General features: G+C 41.0%; 1 protein-coding gene and 1 long non-coding RNA gene across 2 annotated transcripts in view; one reads left to right on the forward strand and one right to left on the reverse strand.

The window, feature by feature from the left end:
- The window catches only part of LOC120725421, a 73,091-nt gene extending 46,816 nt beyond the window's left edge, over positions 1–26,275 (forward strand). Inside the window, exons 4-6 of the long non-coding RNA XR_005694112.1 lie at positions 23,796–23,989; positions 24,536–24,784; positions 25,119–26,275. This is a non-coding gene — a long non-coding RNA (uncharacterized LOC120725421). The remainder of the gene's footprint in view (positions 1–23,795; positions 23,990–24,535; positions 24,785–25,118) is intronic.
- Positions 916–12,560, reverse strand: thbs1b (thrombospondin 1b). The gene is made up of 23 exons (XM_040018297.1): positions 12,334–12,560; positions 12,092–12,168; positions 11,001–11,560; positions 10,806–10,881; positions 10,391–10,471; positions 10,157–10,266; positions 9,578–9,703; positions 8,469–8,565; positions 7,428–7,601; positions 7,123–7,299; positions 6,863–7,036; positions 6,477–6,604; positions 6,214–6,366; positions 5,803–6,021; positions 5,581–5,688; positions 5,021–5,180; positions 4,797–4,915; positions 3,963–4,197; positions 3,610–3,837; positions 3,223–3,494; positions 3,008–3,105; positions 2,781–2,920; positions 916–2,661 (listed from the first exon to the last, which is right to left on the reverse strand). Exons 2-23 carry the CDS (start codon positions 12,153–12,155, stop codon positions 2,654–2,656), a joined length of 3,507 nt encoding a protein of 1,168 aa, XP_039874231.1. The 5' UTR covers positions 12,156–12,168; positions 12,334–12,560; the 3' UTR covers positions 916–2,653.
- Positions 26,276–27,004: the final 729 nt, after the last annotated feature.

Genomic DNA, 27,004 nt, shown 5'->3' on the forward strand with positions numbered 1-27,004 from the left:
AGATCAAACTAAGGAGGAGACACCTGCGCCACATTCCTCATGAGGCCTTTATCATCGAGATGACGAAATGTACAAGTCTATCTGTGCTTCTGAGAAAGTAGGGGAAACATTTGACTGTGAGTAATTTTGATTGCTGTGCGCTGAATCTATAGATCTGATCAAATCTACTTGCGTTTTTGATGGATTTTGTTGGTGAGAGTCACTGCTCTAAATCGTGAATTGATCAATGCTAGATGGCATGAAAAACAATAAAGTAATGAGAATGTTAACAACTATTTATTGTCTTAAAATACATAACAAAATAGTTGTGATGAATAAAAACAGCATTTTGCTTTGTACAACTATGAAAATGTTTACAGACAAGCAAAACTAATTGTACAAAAATATTGGTAACATTGATACACAATAACACAATAAAAAAGATAAAAACAATAAAGAACATAACATCCTCACGTCAGTGTGCAAACCGTTTATACAGATGGACATGTGCCCCTTAATAAGGCAGCAAATCCTGATAAATTATTTAAATAGCAAATTTCTACAAACACACGCGCACACGCACACACACACACACACACAAAATCAGCGTCTCACAAACCACTAAGACAAACAGGACAATAATTTATCTGCTAAAAACCGCATTGGACATACGTGATAAAGCAAAATAAAAAAAAATATATAAGAAATATCCCACCTTCTTATAATTTTCACTGTAGTAAATCATGGGATTGGGAGCTCTGCTGTATTTGTAGCTATGTCATGTTATATTATTTACAGCTCATGCTACAGTAGCACTAAGATGTCAATCATTTCAAAGGAATACGAAGAAGTACTTATGTTTTTGTTTGATCAAATTATACAACAGCAATGAGGTAATACTTGTACATCAACAATCTCCTTTGTTTTTCATCTCTCTCTGAAGAAAAGGCACACGGATCAGATACACTTCATGCTAAATAGCCCTGTCTGAAGAGTAACGAATTCTGGAGATAAAAGACAACGACAATGTTATGCATCCTGTATCTAAGCGTACCTGATTTGGGGTCAATTTTCACTGTGATTGGAAGAATACTTTTACTTTTTCAAAGTACAAATATTTTGTTTACTGCCTACACTGTAGGCAAAAATCAATAAATTAGATGTATTTACATTATTTCATAGCAAATTCCCCCAAAAGTTGAGGGGGCTAAATCTCTTCGATTTCTACAGTTAGGATCTGATATAGGGAGTATTTTGGAAGAAATTTTGACTATGTGGTTATAGACTCAAACAACTTTTTGTAAAATATAATTATCTCCATCTAATCCTGAGAGTTGTTAAGACAACCAGATGACATCAAAAAAAACCAACAATACCTGTATGTAAATGATAGTTAACATAAACCAGTGCTGTCTTGCATCGCATACTTCCATAAGGCAAGTGTGACAAAACGCTCACATATGGCATCATGAAGAGCACAAGTACCCAGATAGGATACTCAAAACAGTCAGAAGATCAATATGAAATGCTGTACATTTCTCACCCGCTAGCTATCTCCAATTCCAGCTAGCTAGCTAACAGTAGCATTTTTTTTTCTAGCTTACACCAAACAGTGCATGTTATGGATTTGTCTGGTGTTTAGGTATGTTAAATTGAACTGTAATCTTCACTGTTGAGTAATTCTGTATTAAAAGAATCACCAAAGGCTCAAGAAGTTGCAAATTTTTACAAAACATGTTAGCTAACTCATCAAATGCAACTGTTTTTTTTATATTAGGAACATGTTTTAGCATGTTCAGTTTGAGACAACTTTGCCGGAATTCATGCATTACGTAAGTATGCAGTGTACATACTGTGCTACTTGGAACTCTGCTCTTGGAAGTATTCAAATTGAGACAAACACAGTTCATAGTTCTTCTACCCTAGAGATTCTAGGGTAGAAGATTTAAGAACTTTCTTGTTCCATTCATGGTTAGTCTTCCACATACATTCTGTACATGCATGCAAACATTTATCCACAGCATCATATTCCCCTTATTTCTAACTTGCTCCCCTCTCAACAGTTTTCTTAAATCATTAACAACAAAAATTCCTACAAAATGTCATCTTCATTTTTTGAGTCCTCATAAGTTGTATTTCCAGGATCTATATCCTGGTCAGACTGGTAAGGCAAAGGAAATATTCTTCTTTATTTCTTTGGGAAGTCCATCTAGAAAGTGAGGCAGAAAAGGCTGAAGAGGTGAGACAGAAAGAGAGAGAGAGACGTAAAGACTTGGAAGTGCATAGTTGTTTATGAGGAGCCATTCCTGTACAGAGATGAATGAGGTCTTTCAGAGAGCGGGTAAAGCAGGCAGAGCGGGGATAGAAAGGTGTTGGTGACCTACAGGCTTTGTTGGGGTTTTTTTTCACCTCTCCCTGCTCTTATAGATGTTAAGGATGGTGGTGGAGAAGGGGCTCTCTGATCCTCAAATGGCATTCAGCTGGTTGGTTTTCTTTCCAAACCGGCTTCAAGTTACCCTGAGGCTAACCATATGCCCTTCACCCAGTCTGAGTGAGCATGCCCAAAAAGAAAGAGTTGCGGCAATAAATCGGTCCCTGGACTTTGCATGAGAATATAGAAGTTCATACTTTATACAAAAAGGTGCATTCCTCAGAGCATTCCTGCGCCGTACATTTATGCATCTGTCAAAAGGAAGAGACATAACATGAAGAGATTGCAGAGGGTTTGTTTAATGTCTTTAATTCTAGAGTCCATTTTAATAGAACAATGTCAATTTTAGTGGTTTTCAAATAAAACTTACCTCTGCATTCATACTTGAGGTCTGAGAAGTATACCATCTCTTGTGAAAAGACAAAAAGACCTAGCCTTCCACCTGCATACGTCTTGTCATAGATGCTACCAGAATCAGCCATGATCTTCTTACCCTCATACATGACAACTCTGTGGAAATCAAGGGAAAATTAGACATTTGAATGCCAAACTCATGAAGGGTAACTACCTACAGACTCAAAATTATTTTCTGCCCACCGAATGTGTCCTGTTCTCGGCCTATGGATCAGATGCCATCTGTAGGCAGTGAAGTCTTTCCATCCAACGTTCTTTGGGTCATGCCAGAGAGTGCGAACCTAAAGCGTGTGAAAAAAAAAAAAGAAAAAAAGACATGAGTTTTTCTATTTTATTTAGGTTTGATTATCAAAAATAAATGTTTCAATTGTCCATGAAAGAACAGAAGTCCAATGTACCTGTCCTGGGGTGTTGCCTGTGTGCCAGAGGGCATTTCTGAGGTGCTCTCCTGGGCCGGTGGTGGAATTAACCACTTTGATGGACAGGCCAGAGTAACCTTGTGCCTTAGTTGGCTTATGTGACCAGTAGGTCTGTGTGATTTGCTTCCACATCACCACATAGAACCTGGAACTGGACTGGTAGCCAAACACAAAGCCAGCATAGTCATCATCCCTGTCAGTGTTGATGAAGAAAGTCCCACTGAAGTCCACTGCATTGAACTCATGGTAGCCTGAACAAAAACAGGTTGAAAGGGTGTCACGACAAGAACTGAATAGAAAAAAGAAACTTTCCTATTAGTCTTTGCAAAGTTACACATTTGGTCCAGAGAAATCGTTGGTACTTACCAACAGCAATGCCAGGGTCACAGTTAACAGTTTGAACCAGCTCTTTGCCCTGGTGGCGGACGACCCAGTTAGGATCAATCTGGGAGGTGCCTTTTGGATCCAAAGGAACCATCTGGAACTTGCGGAAGTCTGTCTCACTGATGTCAAAGTTCTCGGGACACACGTCATAGATGTCAGGCACATTGTCCTGATCAAAGTCATCTTTGCAAGCATCTCCACGGCCATCACCTGAAAAATACATAATCCAAATTATTTAATAATAATAATAATAATAATACCCAGGGTGTATATATATATATATATGTGTTCCAGCATAACACTGCTTAGATGTATCCATGTCCAACTTTGCTCACCATCAGAGTCCAGCTGATCAGGATTGAACGCCAGCCTGCAGTTGTCTTTTTCATCAGGGATGCCATCATTGTCGTCATCATGGTCACAGGCGTCACCTTTGCCGTCCTTGTCATGGTCAGCCTGATTGGCGTTGGGAATATACGGGCAGTTGTCCAGGTTGTTCTGGTGTCCATCCTCATCAATGTCCTGGTTGCTGTCGCACTTGTCTCCCACGCGGTCATCATCTGAATCCAACTGCAAAATTAGAGTGTTTAAACATCCTAGTTAGATCTGATTTATGGGGAAAATTGAGTATTAGCTTACTTGTACTCTATACACCACCAAATAACAGCTGCATTCATGTCTGAACATGTCTCTTTTGGCCTTTAATTGTGCGCTTCACTCTTTAAAAAGCACATCAGTTTAGACTTCCCCTCCTTCCCTTATTCTTCTCCTAATTCCTGTTGTTTAACACATTCCTCTTTCTCAGTGTAGCATGGCACAGGTGGGCTAAGCAGGACTAAGACAGAGCACACATATAGCCCAAGGCAAGCCCATTCCTTAGTAATATCCAGCCTGGGGCCTCTCCCTTCACATTAGCCAGCTAACGTCAATGGGTCATTGAAAAGACCCCTAGCCCCCCACCACGCCTTACTGAACTAATGTGCCCTTCAGCTGCATACAGGATTTACTCCACCTTTTACATGCCATGATAATGCTTCAGCAACTACTGAAGCCTGCTTTGACTGAAAGGGAGATATAAAAGAGAGCCCGGGAGATGAATGTGGATTATTGTTGCCGGGTAAGACTGAAGCAAATGGGTAACAGCAATGCGTGTGTTTGCTTTTACACACCTGATCAGGATTATGTTCTAGTGGGCAGTTATCACACATGTCTCCCACTCCATCCAGATCTGTGTCTCTCTGGTCAACATTGTACACATAGGGACAGTTGTCCTTCTCATTCAGTATGCCTGGCATAAACGGAAATAAATTAGATGAAAAGGCAGCACAAAAGCAGAAAATATAAAAGTACTGTCTAAGAGTTATGCTGATTATTTTTTGTTTGCAGGTCTCACCATCTCCATCAATGTCCACTGCGCAGGCATCTCCCTCTCCGTTGCTGTCGGTGTCTGTCTGGTCTGGGTTGCTATTGTAGGGGCAGTTGTCGCAGCCGTCACCCACATCATCACGGTCATAGTCATACTGCCTGGGATTGTACACAAAAGGACAGTTGTCCTGTTTGAAAAAGAGAAAAACGCAGTGTTAGAGAAAGAGTCAATGACAGTTTTTAAGGTGCTGCGGTTGTAATTTCCAACTCCCTCCCTGCCCATTTACAGGGAGGGAGTGATGCAGGATGAAAAGCAGCTTTATTTGTAAGCTCTCTCCTGCATCAAATGTTGGGATTAGCAGCACACAGCGCAGCTCCTTCAGAACCTCAGCACTGGAATTTGAGGTTTTGGCTCAGCCTTGGGAGAAACATTTGTTTTTCTTTTGAGCGCCACCCTCCTCTACCCTACCCCCATCTCCACCTGTCCTCTTATTAGACAACGTGATGAATGCAAAAAGACGTGCACGGGCACCGTTTCACACTTATTCCTTGTACAATCTTATTTCCTGTCTGGAAATGTTTACTTACCCTATCATCAGGAATACCATCATTGTCATCATCATTGTCACAAGCATCTCCAATGCCATCCTTATCATAATCTTCTTGCCCTGAGTTCGGGAGGTTGGGACAGTTGTCCTGAATGAACAACAACAGAGTCAGTCTCAGCCATTATAAGCAATATTTAGATATTTTCACTTTAACTCTGCAAAAACATTGACATTTCTTTGCAGCTGCTTTGCTACTACGTACTTTTTTGCAGTGGTAGGTGGCGTTTTCAACACACACCAAATCTGAATTGGGCCACCCATCCAGATCTGTGTCCTCTCCGCAGATATGGCCATTGCCAGCATAACCAGGTTTGCACTCACATCGGAACATGGGGTCAGCAAAGTGTCCAAGATAGTTACAGCGGGCATTTTTGTTACAGTCATGGCTTCCATCGAGGCAGGGATTACGGGGTGAGCACACCTGTAGATTGAAGATGAGATGAATATCAGTGGTGAGACGAGCTCTGCATAGTTTAAATTCATGACATTCTCTCCTTAGAAAGGCACATATTCATCACAACACATTAGTATGACCTCTCCCTGTTATCAGTATTTGTTTAATAAATGTTGTCTCTCTTGCTCTGTTTTTGGCTTCAAACAGGAATCTGCTTGCCTGCTTATTAGCGGCGGCCTGCTCCACACCATGGCCAAACGGCTGGGGTCCTGAGTAACGAGTTGGGCAGGGCAAACAGTTGTAGCCTGGAACGGTGTTCTCGCAGCGGTGCACCCCATTAAACTCAAAGCACGCATCAGGAACCTCTTTGCACTGTTTTCAGGATAAAAAAAAGAATCACAGTTATGGTTACGATGTTGCCTGAATTCTAATATATGACTGTAGCTGCTTTAATCATTGAACAACAGCTAAAGAAGTTTTACCTCATCAATATCTTTACACTTGATCCCATTGCCAGTGTATCCTGCTGGGCACTTCCCACACTTCCAGGAACCATCGGGAAAACTTGTGCACTTGGCACCAGCAAAGCAAGGGTTGGACAGACATCCATCTGAACACAGCAATGCAGTCATCAAAATCCTTCATATGTAACCTGTTTTTAATCTTAGTAATCCTAATCTTCCAGTTATGATCTCATTGAGATGGTACACTTACGTATATTAAAAAAAAAAAACTTCAATAAATAAAACCTACATTGAAGTGGATGCCAACAATAATGTTGTAAAGACTAAATTTTAAAAACATGAATAATAAAAAATACCAAATACATGGAATATGTGAAACTCCTTTAAATGATAAAATGCCTCACCGATTGGGCAGGGGGTCTTGTTGCACCTCTGGATGTCCTTGGCTTCACCGACGCACTCTTTACCGCCGTACTGTGGTGCAGGATTATTGCACAGGCGTTTCCGAGTCTGTTGACCACCTCCACAGGTGAGACTGCATGAATCCCAGGGAGACCAGGGACCCCAGTTGCCATTGACTGATGAAGACATGAAGAAAGCATGATCAACGTCTTCTCTTGCTTTACACAGTAGCAAAATCCAACTGTAATATGAAGAAACTTACTGGGACACGGGGACTTTGTACACGTTTCAGTTTGCCGGCCTTCTCCAACACAGTCCTTGCCTCCTAGCTGAGGAGTTGGGGAGTTGCAGAGGCGGATTCGGGTGATGACACCAGCACCACAGGTGACCGAGCATGATGACCATGGTGACCAGTGGCTCCAGCTGCCATCCTGCTTGACTAAAGGCCACAAGACAAGGTCAGAGATCAGTTATCAAGAGCCAAAAAGTTGAACCACGGTGACATCAAATCATAAAAAAGTCACACATATTTTCTGTCTGTTCTTGTTGTTGGTTAAGTTAACTCACAGCGCTTGTCACACTCCTGGAGGTAACAGTCTCGGGTTTGCACAGAGGTGCCCTCACAGTTGTTATTGATACGGTCGCAAGAGCGCCCACGCTGCTGGATGCCACGCCCACATGACACGGAACAATGGGTCCATTCAGACCACGGCGACCAGCCGTCCTCTGCATAGTCGCTCGCTGAGCAGGAGGGAGAGGGAGAGAATATGAGAAGGAGGCGAAGAAGGAGACAATAAAAGAGCTATTGCAGCGAAGCAGCACCCCCTCGCAAACAGCCCCTAACCTTAAATGAGGAGGGGAAGCTCTAAAAGCAGTGGACTAATGGTCTGGATTTAGCTGGGAGACACAGCTGTTGTGAGCATACGTAGAGGACTAACTGGAGAAATAGAAAGGCCTCCTGTCCTCAGGATGGATAGGGATGCCCCACTGGCTTATGTTTTCCAAAGAGGAAACAGCTTTTGAAAACATGGCCCTGGGTCTGTAATGACTTCAGCAAGTGGCTGAGGCCGGGATGAATGCGGCTCCCAATGTTTACTTTTAGGGAAGCATCGCAGCCAAGTCTGCCAAGGTATGAAGAACATGCCACCTCCCCTCATGTAAAAGATGGCTTCACTAAACAGAAAACCAATTTTCCATTCCCCTTTAACCAATTTGGCAAATTGCAGCCATTTCAACTTAAAGATTCAAAGATGTTTTAGAGCACAAAGCGCCAATGTTCCAAACACATAAGCACCCTTTCATACTAATGCAGTTAAATCATCTTTAAAACTAGCATTTTTTCTAATGAAGAGAAAGCTTTACATCAATACATCAAGGGAAATATTTGTGGTTTTTTTGTTTTATATGGCAACTAAAATAGAAACAGCTCGCTCAGGGAATGGTACAGTGTTAGCTGAAATGTCATACACTTTACACTATGTGGACCATTAATGTAACATTTATAGTGCAGGTTTACATACCTATAATTATTTTAATTACAGTGTGTCTTTGTATAGCTATGCAGGTCATAACAAAATGTGTTGGAGATCGTAGATTAGAAATGCTTACGTGTTCCACAGCGTGGGCAGCACTCTCCATCGGGAACAGTAGCATTAGCACAGGGGATCAGGGGGCAGGAGATCTTGCGACACACAGTAGCAGAGTTCTGCAAAAGCACAGAGATCAAATTCATTTTTAAATATTTGGATATCACTCAAGTTTTGCTGCAATTTTCCTCCAAATTCAGTCCAGGCACTCAGTCAAGTCCCAGTGCTTGAATGGAATTTGAAACACTGGACCCTTCACAACGGCGTCACTAATGTGGAGTTTGTGGGGTTGTTTAAATCCATTTAAATTAGTGCATGTTTGAAGATATGTTTTTAATCGAGGCTTCGCCCATGTACGTGCAACCATCTCATTAAATTCTCTATTGGTCATTTGAGTTTAATCATGGAAGAATGAGTAAGAAGCAAGAGTTCTGGCTGAGAACGGGGACCCCTGCAGCCAACACCTGCCGACTAGGTCAGGGGAGGGTGGGAAAGAGGCCAAAGTCCTAATAATGGATATGGGTTTCAGCATGGAGCCGGACTGGGCACAGAGCCCCGAACAAGTAAAGCCAGCCTGCCAGCACAACCTGTGAGGGTTCACTATGAATGACTCAGGCATAAGAACTGCCTTTTGACTATGCATGCTAATGTTCTCCCTCCAGGAACTGATCACTGACAGGGAAAAAAGCAGAACCTGGAAGAAGTAGTCTATCTGCACAGGGAGAAATAAGCAAATGAACCCACTGGTGAAATGCGGGAAGATTTCCTCCCAAGTATTTTACATCTACATCCTCCTGTCCACTTGTCAAAGCCAAGGTCTTGTTCTTAATTATGGGCAACGGATCACTTAAGTCCCTCAAGCCCCTCAAGGCCACAGTCAAGTTGAACTTCTGACAGCAGACCTGTCATTACAACAATAAAGACTGTTGGCCTCCTGCCCAGTCGCCACACTACTTACTAATTACTGACCAGATCAGTTGTGTTGTGGTTAAGTGTGTCTGCCCATTGTGGGCTGTCATCATAGTGTGTGTGCTTGTGTGTGTGTACATGGAAAGAGAAGTCAGAGCATTGAGTAAGTCCTCCTCACACGTGTGTTTAAGTACACTGGTGGGAGTGCTGTGGAGATCTCACCTGACAAGTGCACTCGGTGCAGTCATCCACTGTCCACTCGTCTCTGTTCTTGCGAACGATGCCATTGTGGATACAGACACCACTGTGAATTCCAATGTGGGATTTAATAAGCTTGTTTTCATCCGTCTGAGGAAGAGAGAAACAAGAAAAATAGACTTACGATAATGAGTTGTTAGCTTGGTTGTTAAAAGAGAAAAAATGTGAAGCCCATTTTAAAATTCACAAAGTAACAGAGATACAATTCTGAAGAAATGCAGGAGGTAAGCAAATTCAGCATCAGCACAGAGGAAAGAATTATATGATGTACAGAGTAATAAACAGTAAAACTACACAGTAAAAACCATTTGCAGTTTTTCTGATACTGATTTGCTGAAATTACAGATGATTTTCTGTCAGATGCCTTCTCAAGTTTCATTCACAGTGCAGAGCTTTACAAATATTTAAGAGCTCCGTATCTCCTTTGATTAAAATACAGACAACTGTACACACATCTGACGTACACACAGGCAAACAGATAACCAGCAAAGAGGCAGACGTCACTTAGGTTCTTCTACACTGTCTTCTGGGTTTGCTCCTTACCAGCTTGCGGAGTTCAGTGGACAGCTCCTTGACCACCACACCAAGACCCTTCAGCTCTTTAAACATACTGAGCAGATCCTCACAGGAGAAGCCACACACCATCTGCAGGTCTTCACCAGAATACACAACAGTGAGAAAAACATACTTAATTTTTATTTCAGATTAAAATTATTTAATTCTCATATAGTTTAGAAAAGTTTGCAGACTGAGTGCATCAGATGCAGCAATGCCTACCTTTAGTCTTATGGCCACTGTACTCAGTTCTGATGGCCGAGGAGCCATTGAGGTTCCTCAGGACCATGGTGTCAGTCATGGCTGAAAGAGAAATACTGCTGTGAATCAGTATACTATTTCAATGGTAATATATTAATTAATAAGGTCGAGCATAATGCCCCGCAGCAGTAAATTATGCAAAAAAGTAATTAGTTCATTCTGCATAGGCTGGAGAACATACTGTGAGACCACAGAGCTCTGAGATATTTGTAAACTGGCATTCCTTTTTGGCATCTCGTAAACAGCTTCTCGGGCAGTGTTTGGTACAGAAATCAGCAGACAAACGGAGTACACGCAGATTTCTTTGATAAGGAATTGCTCGCACTTGAGAGTGCATGGAGCAGATGAGTGATTGGTAAACACTTTGAGTACTCACCGCTTTGGCATCCTTTGTTGCGTAGAATAGCTTCCAGAGTCGTTCCAAACACAAACCGCACGTTTTGTAGGACCCCCTGCAAGTATCAGTGTGCAGTTTAAGCACCGGTACACAATTCGAAAAGTTCATCACACTCAAAGTATTTAAAAAGAAATTCCTTCCTGACATATGCTGCTCCATTCTCTCAGCTCTCACCGTGAACTTGTCCTTCACGGCTCCCTTGCCAACTCTGAGCTGCGCGCTGGCCGGAGTCTCCTGCGTCAGAATGCTCTGAATTGGCGCATCAAGTTCGGCGGTGTTCACCTCATCGCATCCCACGTACAGCTTTGCCCAGTCCTCCTGCACGAACAGCGTGATATTTTTCCACTGACCCGTAGCCAGACCCACATCTTCGATGGAAACCACCTGCTGCTTGTTCTCGGTGGAGAAAACAATGTCCAAGGTGTTCGCTTTGCCGTTTGAGACGACCTCAAACACGGGTCCGGATCCATCCTTCTTCTCCACAGTCAGGAGGCTTCCCCTGGTGCGTCTGAACTGCTTAAAGTTGAGCAGTAGGAGGAAACCCCGCTCGGCATGGATGGAATCGATCAGGTCCCTAAACGAGTTCTCGGGGACCGGGGGGATCAGGTCCGGGTTGAGGATCTTGTAGGCGGGGCTGTACGGGTCGTCTCCTTTCACCAGGGTCACCCCGTGGTTCTTGCTGGGGACTTTGACGAGCTCAAACAAGTCATACACGCTATTGTCGTCTCGACTCTCTGCGGGTGAATAACAATAAGGAGTCAGCCTTTGTGAGGCGCTGGATTTCTATTGTTTTCACTTTTAGAGTACTGCAAAACGTCTTTAAAGCCATACCAGCTCCTTTATATTCTTTTTTTTTAACCTCCTAGGACCTGGCGTCCACATGTGTGGACATCACATTTTGGGTTATTTAGACCAAAATATTAAATTTTGCTCTACAAGGGCCTGATATCCACTTACGAAGACATTATACTGCTACTGTTCTATCGAAAATTTAAACGAATATCCTCATAAGTGGCTCTCATGTTTCTTAGAAACAAAAATCAGGTAAAACAAAAAATCAGGTAATTCTTTGTTTTTACATTGTTTGGGTACCAATATGCCCAAATATCAAAGAGAAATCAAAAATGCATGCCATGGAAGAGTTCGGGTCTTAGGAGGTTAAATTAAAAACAAACACAAAAAACAAACACAAGCTTTCTTTCCCTTTATCTTCCACAAGAATCATACTGACAAGTTTTAACCAGTTCAAACTGAGACAAACTCACCTGCGACTCTCGCAGCCTCGCAGGTCCAAAGCATCAATAACAAAAATATCCCCGGCAGCTTCATGGTGATCTGCGGTCTGTGACAAATAACCACAAAAACACAGCAGTTCCATTTTAATTTAAAGCATTAATGGTATTGTCAGAAAGAGTCAGCCTGCAGCAGGTTGTACACCTAAAATACAGCTGCCCAAAGAGCGATGGCTGACGCTGCTGCAAAAACACTCAGAATATTTACCACTTACCTGCTTAAAGCAGCAGATCCAAAGTAATAAAATCCGGAAAAATCTGGAGAAATCCAACAATTAATCCCCAAGCATGAATTTGTGACGAGTTGTTTTTATGTATATATATATATTTATAAAGTTCCACTGCGAAAAGAAGGAAAATAATGACAAAAAGAAATTATTGTATTTTAGTTTTTGTTATATAGAAATTTCTCCCTCCGGTGTCAGCCGCTAAAATACAGCTTTTTAAGCCGAAGGGGGGACAAAGTGCTATTTAAATAGTTTGATGCCATTCCTAAGAAGTAGCCTCGTCCAATCACGGTGAGGGGAGAAAAAGGGACGACCTTATCCTCTTAGGAGAGAGAGAGAGAGAGAGAGAGCGTTTTCCACTGCGGGACCAACTTCACTGCGTTGCCTTCAGAGTCTTAATAGTCCAGTGTTTCATCTCAGCGTCCATCCATCAGCCCTCACAGGCATTTCCGTCTCACAGCTACAGCGACGTGACACATTTATAGCGACGTGTTTCTAACATTCACAGTAGAAAAAACAAGTCTGTTTTCAGACTTACTTCTGCTTTGAACTTTTTATATAAACTTGTTATATTTCTCATACTAATACTGTGGTGTATTAACTTTAAAAAATACTATAAAAATTACACAATGAACCACTTTTTTACCTCTGCTTAAACAGATGAAAGCTAGATATCAGAGTATATTTGGTGTGACTTGAGCTTCACAGATTATGAGCCTCAGTTTGCTGCAGTTCCGGATCTATCCGCTAGGAGCCGACGTATTCACTCCAGAGATGCCCGAGGCATTTCAAGGTGTTGCTGCAGCACACCTGAACTGACACATTGTTTTCATTGCCATTCAGTTCAGAAGAACTATATAATAAGGTATTACATAATTTATTTAGCATATTTGGGCATTTTTTAGTGCACCAAGCATCAGGTCTAGGCTTGATTGATTGAGGCTCAACCAAACAGAAGTGTGGGAAGTGGGAGTGACATATAGAAAACATATAAACCAGTATGAAATGATGCAATTTCTTTAAAGTAACTCTTCCCCGCCAGACCACGCACAACTGTTCAGTTTTGTTTAAGATGGCCAGCTAACACGCTCTGTGTTCCTGGTTGAAGTGTAGAAGTGATGTTGAGCAGCTATTTTAGCTGCTGTTCTTACATATAAGTAGCACAGATGCTCTCTAAGAAATACCAATATTTTGCTATTATAATAAGCCATTAATAGTGGATAATGAACAGCGCAAGACTAATGAAAGCAGCTGTTCCTTATTTTCGGCTTCTCGGTGTAAACAGATGTCAGCTTCACACTTTAAACCTCCAAGGCAGTTATTTACAAAAAAAATCTTTGGTCGAATCATCTAATATAAACAGCTGTGAGCACGGGAAGGAGCACAGATTTGCAGAAACGTCAGATATACCTAAGGAGAGATCTGCACGAAGAGACTTACATATGAATTATTTCTATAAATTAGTTCTTCTGGTCAGGTTGCAAATGTCTCAGCTTTCTCTGGTACTGCACTATTGCAGTCTATTTCATCCATGTGGTTTATTCATACATGCGCTGTGATCTTTGCCTTTCATTGCCTGTATCTAAATAAGATGCGATGTTTCCTTGCCCTTCCAATTTCCATCTGTCGGGAATGTAACATCCTGCCTTTGATAGACATTTAGAGGACAGACTTATAAGACATTCTAGCCAAAGATCAAGGGAAAGGGAGAATTTCATAGCAAAAGTCACCTCTACCCCCACCTCTGCTGCTTCTTGTGATAGCATACACATGCATCTTTTGACATAGAAGTAGTCATGCTTATCTCCTATTCTCAGACACAGAGAAGCTCTTTTGGCTCGTCTTATGAGTCTAATTTATCTAATTGATGCTTAATAGACATACACTTATGTGTAATTTGACAGGCTTCAGAGGTATGAGTTTAACAGATAGTTGTGCGATGATACTGAATGGTGGTTTAGATGTCGGGGAATGGCGCTGTACCCTGAGGGGTCCTAAGGTCAGAGCTGAGCTGACTTTTCTGGTGCCTGCGTGTCTGTCTCAGATTCAGGACCCTCAATGGAAACTGTAGGTAGCTTGTTTCAGCCTGTGGAGGACCCAATGTCACCCGGGTGTCAGGTCAGTTGGCTGGATTTTGATTTAAAAACTTAACAATAAAGATTTGTCGGTTGGAGAGGTGCTAACCTGAATGAGCAAATGGAAAGACTGCACAAATCGTGTGTTTGTTTGAGCTCATTTGGTGTTTGGTTCTTAATTTTGTAAGCTTAGCTTGCAAAGAGGGGAAATCATGCTGAGAAGAAAAATGTGCTGCTGTTTTGGCATCGGTGAATATAAATAAAAGGATCAAGGGGGAAATTTTGTCTGAATACACACAAGACTGCTGTGCAGATGTGCGTACAGTGCACATGCATTTACACATGTAGATACTTGGCATCCTCTCTAAAAGACGACCCACAACAGAAGAGAGGAAAGGAAGAGGGAGAAGTGAGTGGAAGGTAAAGACAAAGGAAAGAGAAAGAAAAGACAAAAGGAAAGGAGAGAAGATGATGCACAGATGAGAAGAAATAGAGACGAGAAAGTGAAAGGAAAAGAGATCATGATAATTTCGGATAAGGAATATTGCAAGGGAAGGAGGATAAAGGGAAATGAGAAGGAGGAGAGGAAGAAATGATGGGGAAAGCAAACAACAAGAGCATAAAGGAAAGGACAAGGAAATGGAAATGAGGGGGAAAATTAAGAGAGGAAATTAGGGAAGCAAAGGAAAAACGTGGAAAAGAAGTGACAAACAAGCAAAAAGTATCAGGGAAACAAACCTTCTCTCAATCCAGATTCTTCCATTAGTACACAACATATTTGTTTAGAGCATAAATTCCAGCTGAGAACTGTTGTTTTAAATCCAATACATGTTTGATTGCATGTTTATCAATGATTGTCTGGCTAGTTACTCCATTTTGCGAACATCTGCAACTTGTTTAACGTGACCACACACACATACTGCTAAAATATTCAACATTTAAGACAACAAATCAGGCATGAACACCAAACAGTGTGACTGAGATTATTCATGGCTTTATTTCCTCTTCAACCTACCTCAGTAAGTCATCTATGGCTCGCCTACAAATGGTCCAAAATGCAGCTGACAGGCTACTCACTAGATCCTCTATGTGGTGTCATGTAACACCTCTTTTGTCTTCATTGCACTGTCTCCACCTAAAATTCAGAATCAAATGTAAGGTCTCATTGTTCACTTTCAGAGCGCTGCATAGTCAAATGCCTGGCTTCAATAGAAACTCTTGCACCAATATATAATGTATAACGTGGAAATCATTAAGCTCTTCTGACTAAACCTTGGTGTTTCCTTGTTCTAGACCAGGGTTGTGTATAAGGCCTGAGGGCTAGGATCAACCTGGGAAAGACTCAAATCTGGCCCACTGGCCCACAAATAAGCTCATTACTTACTTGTGTGGGCTTGTTTTTAACTTTTTGGCATTATCATTGTTTTAATGTTTGTATTTGCTGATTGTTGTTGTCAAGCACTTTGTGATCCTTATTAGAAATTGTTTGAACACACGTAACATCAGTGGCTGAAGATAATCTGTAGCATTGGAATCACCATCGGAAGTGTAAACATGTCCTGCTGTTGGTGGAAAATTGCCATATTTGATTGTTTTTAACTTATACTAAGCATGAGTATGAAAGCACACAATTTGAGACAATTAAGAGAACAGTTTAAAGGAAACCATAAGAAGTGATCACCTAAGACATTAAAGTCTTGAAAGGTGGCATAAACCGGAACTGTCCTTGGAGCTCTGCACAAACACAGGAGAGCGTGTTATCTCTCCACAGAAATGCTTTGCTTTGTCCTCAAAACCTGGACTTTCTTTGTTTAAGGAAGCGGTGTCAACCACAAAGCCAGCATGCTGCCTAACAAGAAGACAGAAAAGCAGAAACAAAGAAAAGGTGACGAAGAGGAGGTAATAAACAAGAGGAGGCAAAAAAACAGTCCAGTACATGCACATACATGCTATTTCAGAGGCCAGTCACTGAGTGGAATAATCCATCATCTGCTATTCCCTGTAAGTCATAACATAGAAGTGACATTATTTTATGACCGCTGAACAAAACTTTCCATCGCACCTCTGTTTGCCCTCCTGTTTTTGTTGAAGTTCAGCATCGTGGCAGGCCATGACCCATCCTCAGGCCTGCTTTCACATTCTACGGTACTGGTTACTAAGTTATTTTTCCCGTAATGTAGAGTCAGAGGAAAGTGATTCAAGAGGTTGGAACTGAGGGTGATAAATTTATTGGTAAGCTGTCAGTCATTTGGTGAGTATGACAGGTATGATGATACACCTGAAGTTGTATAATACCTGCATGGAAAAACACAAATGAATGTTATGGTACTACCGTAAAAGGTTGTTTAAGAAAACATGACATGCTGAATAATAGGTTAGTCAAAGGCAAGAGTGAGCAATTAATTTTCCCAAGGGGCTGTTAGGATGCCTGGGTCGTTGACCCGGAGTTTGGAGTTTATTATATTATTTATCATTTCTAAGTCTTTTGGTTTCTCTGTCAGAGTTGTGCCTCCTGGTTTCTGTTCTGTTCCATAGTTCTGTATCCCAGTGTTAAGTCTGCGTCTCTGTGTTATGTTTCCTGTTTTACTTTGAAGGTCCATGTCTTGTGTTAATGTATCTGGTTTTGCTTCCCATGTTTCGTTAGGCCTGATTTGCCCCAGCTGTGTTTCCCTCCTGTTACCCATTCCCTGATTGCTCCCTCTGTGTATTTAAGCCCTGTGTTTCTCTGTGTCTGTGTTGTGATCTACCCTTATCTTGCTGTGTGTTCTGTTTGTGTAAGTTTACCTTGGAGTCTTAGTTTTGTTACATTTTTGGAGTTCAGCATTAAAGCTGTATTTAAGTTCACCTTTTGTCTCTGAGTGTCTGCACTTTGGGTCCTTTTCCTGCCTGCACACAGCCCTTTCATTACAGGGGCTGCATGGGAAACAGACTGTTGCAGACGGACCAATAAGATTATAAAGAGACCAAATTAATGCTGAGCAGAATTGAGTTGACCAAAAGCTGAGTATCACCAAATTCCCATAAGGATGCTCAAAGTTGCAGCTTGTGCTGTCACACTTCTTCAATTTGAGACAGCGTGATGAATTGCAGCCTCTTAAAGTTATTCCCACGCCCTGCTTGCAATTATTACTGAGAAGATGACATGGGGAATTTTTCCCAGTCGGCAGCTCATAGTCACCGTAAATTCAACATGGCGTGAACTCAGCACATGGTCTTCTTTGCCTCATCATCAGAGAGAAGATGAGCCAGAGATTCTGGGTTAATGCAGAGAAGGAAGCTGAGAGAAAAAAGGCAAAAAAAAGGGGGCAATATTCATTTTGCCTGATGCTTGTAGGTGTTTGTGTTTGAAGATGTTTTTTTTTTTAAATATGTCAAAGCTCCACAGTCATGCTTTCCAGATGAGAGAACTTACTTGTCATAAATTAAATTATTTACCATCTTTATCATGTATATGTTTATCTGCTCACAGCCCAAAATCTATAGATCACAGATGGGGGGATGCTGAATCCATTCATCTATATTCATGTCACGTCAGCCTGCGCTGGTGTTTGTGTGTCTATGACCATTTGGAGTATATCCTGGTTTTGTTTCATTTATGTAGCAGCAAAGCCAAATACTTTGTGGCTCCAGCTTCTTGACTGTGAGAAGGTGCTTCTTTCCCGCATTATTTGATGTAAACAAGACATTTTTTAAAATGATTTTTAGACCATTTTACAGACATAGCAATCAGTGAGTCAGAATAAAATGGTTTTTTAAGTCTTTGTTTTTGTCGTTAAGCTTGGTAAGCATTCTTGCCTCAGCATTTCAATAAAACTACTTTTATTATTACTGTGTAAACAATACAACGCCAAGACAGACAGACAGACGGATAGGCATTCTTCAACGCCACCAAACCCGCTCTGCTTCTTTACGGCAATTAAGCCACACAAAGCGTGTAGACACAGCGCTTCGATGGACAAATTGAGCCTGTACTGTATACATCTTATTAAAATGAATGGACACTGAATGCCAAAACTCGCAGGGCATTCACAGAGCGACACTAAAGGTTTCGGTCAATAATCCAAAACAATGAAGTGACTGTTAGACAAACTCTGTCAGACCCGATGCACGCGGGAGCTCAAAATCCATTTTCCAGTGATGCAGACCTACAGATGACCACCTGTACATTTCTTTCATTGAACCCTCCTTTTTATGCTCTCACTAATTCCCAATAAACTACCCATTGGTGTGTTCACCCATGACATTACTGCGACCAAGCCAGGATCATTATAGCTAGGTCCGCGTTAAAAGACATTAATTGCCACAGGCTCTCTGCGCAGTGATTTCTAAATATCTAATAGTGTCTAGGAATGTAGTCTTGATCCAGTTCCATCTTCAGCCTATTAGGAGGTCACGGTGTGCCAGCTTCTTTTCATGGGCTTCCGTGGACAATGTAATTTGCATTCCAGAGCTCAGTGGGTTGGGGGAAAAAGACGTCTGGGTGTTCTGAATCATCTGATATAATTGCTGCTGAGAGCGTAACTGCCGATTCTATTTAATTCTAATGGGGCCTCCAGTGAAATGTTTTCCCCAAATTTGGCAAATTAATACAAAGGCCCGTCTTGACCATTAGCAACTTCACAGCTGTTAACCAGCTGTTTACAGTCCAAAAAAAAAGATACCCTGTGTTACACAGGCAGCCGTGTACGAATGAAAACTTTTTAATAGGTCTGCCTGTCATTTTGCTTCAAAATATACTACTTTCATTACATATTAGTGGCACATGCTCTTCTACTCAAGTGCAGTCATGTTGTTGAGCCACAGCTCTTTTTCATTTCACTCTTAATAACCGCCTTTATTAAATTTGCCTAAGGAGGAGACACTGTTAGACAGTAGCAATGTATGAAAGCAGTTTAAAGCTTTCACAAAGGGTTAAGTCTATTAAAACAGGAGTCATATATGTGTTTTTTCCTTATTTAGAATCATTAGATGGTAAGATGGTGCACTGTCTTGTGATAGTCTGCCCGTAAAGAAGCTGTTGCACTTTCTTCTTTGGAAATAACTTTCCAGACTCATTTCGCCTTCATGGAATGTTTTTTTTCTGGGTGGATCAAACTCACGTTTGGGGCAAAATAAAGCGGGTGAACTCTGCTCATATAAGTTGGTGGATTAAATGCTCTCCGAACAACACATTTTTTATTTTATTTCAATTTTATTTATATAGCGCCAAATCACAACAACAGTTGCCTCAAGGCAGTTGGGGCAGAAGAGAAATTGCTGATCTACTGCTGTATTTTTCAAAGCAGCTGGATGTTACAGCTATGCAAGGTGTGCTTTAGTATTGGTGCTGTGATGCATCAGGCTATAGCAACAAGGAGATATTTCTCATTGCATATGGATCACACTGAAGTGCACTGGGTAAGTGTCATTTTTCAATGTGCAGGGTTAAGACTGCCCCGGGTCAAACACTTTGTGGAAACAATTCTTTCTATTTAGTAGAGATCTTGGTAATGCCTTTGGGTAGTTACCCTCATGGCACACTTTACTAGGGACTTGTTAGTATCTGGTTAGACTCCTTACCTTCAAAGCTGCTTTAATTATATGGCATATATTTACCAAGGTGGTGGAAACATTCTTAAGAGATTTGATCCATGTTGCACCCGCACATCCATCATGCAAATCTCCCTTTCTCAAAATCCTATACCAAAAGTGCTTTATAGCATTGTGACACAGTGACCTCATCTCACCACGCAATGTTTCTCCAATCTTCTACTTTTCAATTTTGGTATGGTGATGTTAATCATAGCCCCAGTTTCCTGTTGTTAGCTCACAGTAGTGCCACCCAGAGTGGTCTTCTGCTGCTGCAGCCCATCTGTTTTAAGGTTTGTTGTGTTGTACATTCAGAGATACTCTTCTGCATATCTTGGTTATGATGAGTGGTTATTTGAGTTATGTTGCCTTCCTATCAGCTCAAAGCAGTCTGGACTTCAATGAGGTATTTTGACACAGGGAACTGCTGCTCGCTGAATATTTTCTCTTCTTCACACCATTCTCGCTAAACTCTTGAGATGGCTGTGTGGGAAAATTTCAGTAGTTCGGCAGTTTCTGAAATACTCAGACCGGTTAACAGCGATGCCATCTTCAAAGTTTGAAGTTCAGCAGGTTGTTCTGACTATGTGTACATGCCTAAATATGTAAATTATAAACAAAATAAGATTTAAAGATGTTTATCCTGCAAGTCAACATTACAGCTTTATTAAAAATTCCATCTAGTGTCATGGATACAGTCAATCAAGTACGCATCTATATTTTACTACAATGATGTGTAAAAAATCAAGTGCAGATAAAATAAACATTATCTATGGGAGTTCAATATTGCTGTACTTTAAAGGTAGCAATAATACATACCCTGAGACGAGAACACAGTGCTCTTTGTTTTATGTTGTTGCACTTTCTTTATGTTGGGCTTTGTTAGCAAAATCTTGAGGTCTAACCGCTAGCAGAGAATGCAATAGGATTTTTGATAGTTCTACAACTGGCTTCTAACATGATGTACTTGCTAAGGCACCTGCAGAAAACTGAACCAGAATAAACATGAATTTGCTTTTACAAGTGGAAAATCACTTTCCCTCAGGCCTATTACTCTGCATATAAGGCCTCCATCACTCACCTTTTATGTAACAACATACGCACAGGCATTCATCTTCAAACAGCTCAAGTTTAGTAGTTTGGGGGAATTATAAACAGTGGACATCTTTTATGACTGCTCAAACATTCTTCTGGGACACCCACTTCAACTGCGGTGACCTGACGTAAAGCAGCAGTAAACAACTTTCGTCTCTATTTGGTGAGCCAAAGAGGTCACCTGTCACGTCCACATTCCCAGCATACCTACATATACCGAGAGCCTTGTTCTGTATGCTAGCTTCATTTATCTAAGACCTCGACAGAAATCCCTGTTATTAGCTTTTAACTCACTCAACATAATAAGAGGCATTACAATACCCCTCCTTGTCCTGCGTCATCAGTGAAAGCCACTCACAGCTCATGGAGGACGTTTGGACAGGCCTGATTCAAATGGACTTTGCGTATCAGGTCTGTTAAGTTCAGAAGCTGCACATTTTTGTTTGAGAATAGCTTTTTAAACTCGCTTTCTCTTAGCAGTTTGGTTGTAATTGCCACAGTGTCTGTGAACCTTACTTACAGGGAGAGTTTAAAAAAAAGGAAAAGAAAAATGCTGTGCTGAAATGACTCAAGGGGGCATGGACAAAGAGGAGGATTGGTCTAGACCTGCACAGCCAAAATCAAGCAACACACAATTAGATGAGTGTGCCAAATGCCAGCAGTTACGGAGAAGGGGTGTGGATCGAGACCTGGTAGTGACACGCAAGGCCACGAAAAAAAGAAATAGCCTCTCAGTGCGAGCTTTGCATGTGTACTGCTTGAAGCTATGGGTAATTTGCACCTTGCCCATCCCGACATCCGTGGATTGTTTACATCAGGTGTAATGGTTTTACTGAAGGATGTGTGCCACACCTCATTTGTCATACATTCACATCTGTCATTACCCTCCTAGCCTACTGAACACAGTCTGAAGCAGTCGGTTCAGCTTGGATGACTTTCGTGGCCCCAGGCTTTATTTTCAGGATTCGACTAGTCTGGCCTGCAGTTCTTATTCATTTTAACAATTTAGGGTAATTTAATATTCACATTTGCTCTTGAGAGAGATTTTCTGGTTTTAGAACAGTTTTACTTTCCATGTTTTTAATAGCATTGTACTGACCTTTTACCTCTGAGTAGACTGATGTGTCTCTGGATCAAACACATTGTCACAAGACTTCTTGTTTGCCATCCTGCCTAAAGATAGTTTGCGATTTATGACTCTCTACTACAATGTGTTTCCTTTTCATTGTTACTTTTTCCACTGGCCCCAGTATGACCTTCCTCACGGGTCGCCATAACCAGGTTAAGAGCCTCTGAGCGAGACGACATCTTTCAGCAGCTGTTTAGTGCATGAATGAACAACTGACATTTCAATGAATCCTTCGGCCACCTGTTCATGCAGGAGACGCGAGTTAGTGTCCAAGCACTCATTTGAAGAAATCCTCCGGGCTTAGCTACAAAATACTCTGAGTAGCTGCCTCTAAAACTAATCTACATCAGTAGGATATCATTGGTTTATCTTTTAGTCATCCATGTCGTGTCCTGACATTCATTTAGGCAGGAGAAGCACTTGGCTTATATTTGAGGGAAAAAAGTGTTGTGTGTGTGAGAGAGAGCTTTTTAGTTTGTTTAGTCCTGGCTAATAGAGGTCTGTGTCAGTAAACATATAGCTAAAAATGTAAGTGGTTGATAGGACACAAAATTTAAATCTGTAGAATTAATTGTTGCTCCTGAGATAAGTAAAGCAAGTATCATTTCAAACAAGCATGACAGCATCACAGGATTCCTTATGCTTTCCAATAAGGAGTCGTAGATAAACTTTATATAGCTGCTCTTTTTTCAGTTGTTCTTCCTATACATGCAAACTGTCATCTATTCAGAATCAAGATGTTTGCTTGCTGGAGGCAACATCCTGACTGTCATGTTACTTCATGTTAACAGTGCACTTGAAGAATCAGTGGGACAGTAGAAGTTATGTGTACATGTTCTGCAGTTTAACATCTTGACAAAAGGCTTATGTGATGCCTGTGTTTGACGCTGAGAACCTCTCAGTGTGTTTGGTCTCAGAGGGACAAACCCTTTGTTTACCAAATCCGTCTGACAAAACAGATGTTAACATTTCTGTCACGCAGACATTCATCCAAGTGTTTATTTAAAGCCTCCCTATTTCTACTTCCATGTTTGGCATTTTATCCTGCGGCTTTAGCATAAAAGCTAAGCTCGATATAGGTAACCTACTTCCAGAGCTGTTGTTTTTGTGTCGACCACACTTATTCGTGCACAGAAAGGGAATGCAGTGCCATGTAAAGTCAGTTTTAAAGATTCTGACAGACTTTGGAGGCAGCTATTCTTTTTCACATCTGTGAGCCCTCGCCATTGAAAGTCAAACAAAAAACTGTTGTGCTGACTGACATGCAGTCTTAAGGTAGAGGGATTAATGTGAGCTCCCCAATACGAGTTGGAGAAAACTGCTTATTTAATGGCTTGTAAGCCTATTAAAATGACCAAACTACCTAAAGATTTTGGTAGTGAGGTTGCGGTGGTGTGTGGTGCATAAAAACAGCTGGGCATACACTCATTCTATTTTGTTACACCTTTATCTAATCAGCCAGTTTTAACCAGTGACTACATTTAGACATGAAGTCACTTAATGTTCCAGCTGCAACGATCTGATGTTAGGTCAGGAGTTTTCCATAAATAACATGAAGTCGCTTTTTTGTCTCAACAATTCAGGCTGCTGCTGGTGATGCAGGGGACATTTCCAACCCATGCTGACCACGTCCATCCCTTTAAAATCATGGTGTACCCATCTTCTGATGTATGCTACCATGTCACAAAGCTCAGACCCTCTTACTCTTCTTGAACACTGAGTTTATTGCCCTCAAATGACTTCCACAGTCACTGGACATGAATAGAGCACCTTTGAGGTGAGGTGAAATGGGAGACTGACATTATTAATCTAAAGTTGACAAACCTCCATTAATCATGTCAATATGTTTCGAGCACCTTGCTCTAAGCGGGTCCATACTGGTACTAAGGCGGTGAATCTAATAGTTTCTGCTGAGTGTATATCCAAGAAAGAATAGAAATCTTTCTCTGAGGGTTGTATATATGGGTTAATGTTCTCTAGTTGGCTCAATAAACCCACAGTTCACTTGCAAGGTGTTTCTTTTGGATTTTTTTTTAAATGTTGAAACTGAGTTATTTGACATCAGCTTGTCACAGATTTCCCTATAAGGTTATTTTTAAACTGTAGGTCATTAAAACCTAGTCCAGGAGCAGTAAATGGGTAAATTTCAATCTATTTTATCGCAAAGGTTTTCACATTATTAGGAAAAACAGACAAAACTCCCCTATGACATGTAATTACATAATGTCACGAGTATATAATATATACTAATATACACTAATACTAATATATACTAGTGTAAAACAAAACTCAGTGTATATGTTTGTTCCTCTTTCTCTCCCAGCTTTCCTGTCTTCTGTGGGGAGAAGATGCACATGAGCTTCAGAAATAGGCCATGAAGCAATGGAAGAAGATGGGCTGCTCTGTTGAATCTTGATTTCTTATAGGTGTGTGTGTGTATGTCACTTACCTGGAGAGCACTTGGCACCGAGTATGGGAAGAAGGCAACCCAGGGGAGACAAAGTTATGCTTTGGGCAATGTTCTGCAGGGAAACCAATCATCTTGCCATCCATATGGATGTTCCTTTGACAGGTACCACCTGCCTAATCACTGTTACAGACCCTGTGCACCCCACTAATATTCCCGGATGACTGTGGCTGCGTTCAGCAGGATAATGGGCCCTGCCACAAATGCTCCAGATCTCAAAAGAGGAAACAAAACAATATTAGGCCAGTGGTTCATTATGCCTGATGGGTGTACATTTTAATATACTTGCATTATGTGAAATGTATTATATAGGTTTGTATTCACTAGATTAAGAGCTTCTTTTACAAGGAAACTGTCTGTTTGATTGAGTTTATTCGATCTTTCTGACACATTTAATCACGTCTGACACTGATGTTTATCTCTTTCCTCCTCTTGGCAGGTTTTGCAAAACAATGTTTGCATCGAGATTCATATCGGAAATGTTTCAGCGGTCCTGTGCTTTGTCAGCACACACTGTCAACAGCGAAGGAATGCGATCACTGTAATGTCTGTTAAACCTTCATATCCTATTAAACAGTTGCTTATTTTGGCAGCACTTCAAATTAGCCAAAATATTTTCAGGAAATCATTCCCAAAATATTTCCTTTTTTCCCTCCTCTTGAGTCACAGTTGACACTAACCAGGCCTGTTTCAGCAGCTCTGTTGATCAGGTTGCTTAGCAACAGTAGGATACAGGGAGCGAGTGGGAGTGACTGCAGGGTAACACAGGGAGCTCATGACCCTCATGAAAAGGCCACAAACCCAGCGAGATGCTTAAAGAGGTTGACATGTGCACAGCACATCCTGGCCGTGTGTACATGACTATAAAAACAGGACATTGAGCTTGAATGCATTAAAACTGACACGTTCTGATTGGCACTTTCTTTCTTACATTAGACTTTAAAAGTTGCTTTACTCACAAGTATTCGAATTATGCTTCAGCGTTAAAAGTACTACACTCAGATCTTTTTAATGCACAAAGATTTTGGTTAGTGAGTCTGAATTTGTTGATTTTGACAGTTTTATATAACCTTCATTTTCCAAAACGACAAAGACTGAGGCTGACACCATGCATAGTCATGGCCAGTTTATAAAATGAATCTCATAACAGCAACACAACATTAAAACAGTATTAGGTATTAAAATTAGCAGTGGGTGAGAAACATAACTGGACATAAAAGAGAAGATCCTGGAGCTGCTGGTCCCTTCAGACGTAAACATGGGGAGGGGTTGACTGTTTCTGCAATAAATTAAAATAAATAAGGATGTAAAACTGTACAATGTGTTGGAGGATTTCATGATTTACATGCATTTCTTAAGATTTGGATTTGGAGTACATAAAAATGTCTGTGGGCGTGGTCTCTATTTAAATGCTGCAGCAGCCACCAGGAAGTTAAGAGAAACTCCACGTCATCACAGACATTTCACCAGTTATTTAACAATGCTAAAAAGCAAGAGAAGATTGATTGCTCTTACCTAAAAGGAGAGCAAGTTCAGGGTGAAATGCTGATGTGATGAGTGGAACGTGCAAAGGTTCCTGCACCACATTGAGACTGCTGATGTGTAACCATCCACAAAGAGCACGGGGTTAGCAGTGATCTGGGTACACAGTTGTCAGACCGATCATCATTTGGTCTTGTGGTGGGGTGGCTTCATTTATTCTTCATTTATGCTCAGTTAAGGGAGACTAAAGGGATCCTTTTCTCTCTTCCTGGAAGCTGTTAATCGCTTTAGTGAAACCACTACATTGGCAGTGTGGTGTTGCCAACCTGGAAAAAGTTAATGGATGAACCATGCTCAGTAACAGCAGTGGACCAGAGTGTCTTTTATCACTGCATGAGACATATTTTGGCCATCTGTGTTAAATAATCTTTTTTTTTTCTGCTACTTGGGGAAAAAAGTATGTTTTACATATCAACAACTTTTAAACTGTTGATGGCAAGAAGCTTCTTATTAAGAATATATATATATATATATGGAGTAGTGTTTCTGGCCACCTGGCAAATTCAAAACTAATGGTTACTACATTAGCTCCACTTTAGCACATTGTAAGTACATTATTTGCTATCAGCAAAGCCTTTCACATTGTTGCATTATTATTTTTTTTAACGTTGAATGTTTGTATTGTCTAATCAGGAGAAAAATGATAGCAGTCAGGATAATGTTTAGAGTATTCTTTTGTAGTGTTTTTGCATTTGATTATGAGCCTTCAAATTCACAGATTGATTACCGCCCCTGACGTTTTATTGCAGTGCTATTTCTGGTCTGTCCCACATTGAGGTTAGA

Source organism: Simochromis diagramma, unplaced genomic scaffold (genome assembly GCF_900408965.1).
Source record: "Simochromis diagramma unplaced genomic scaffold, fSimDia1.1 OVJJ01000802.1, whole genome shotgun sequence".
Classification (NCBI taxonomy): Eukaryota; Metazoa; Chordata; class Actinopteri; order Cichliformes; family Cichlidae; genus Simochromis; species Simochromis diagramma.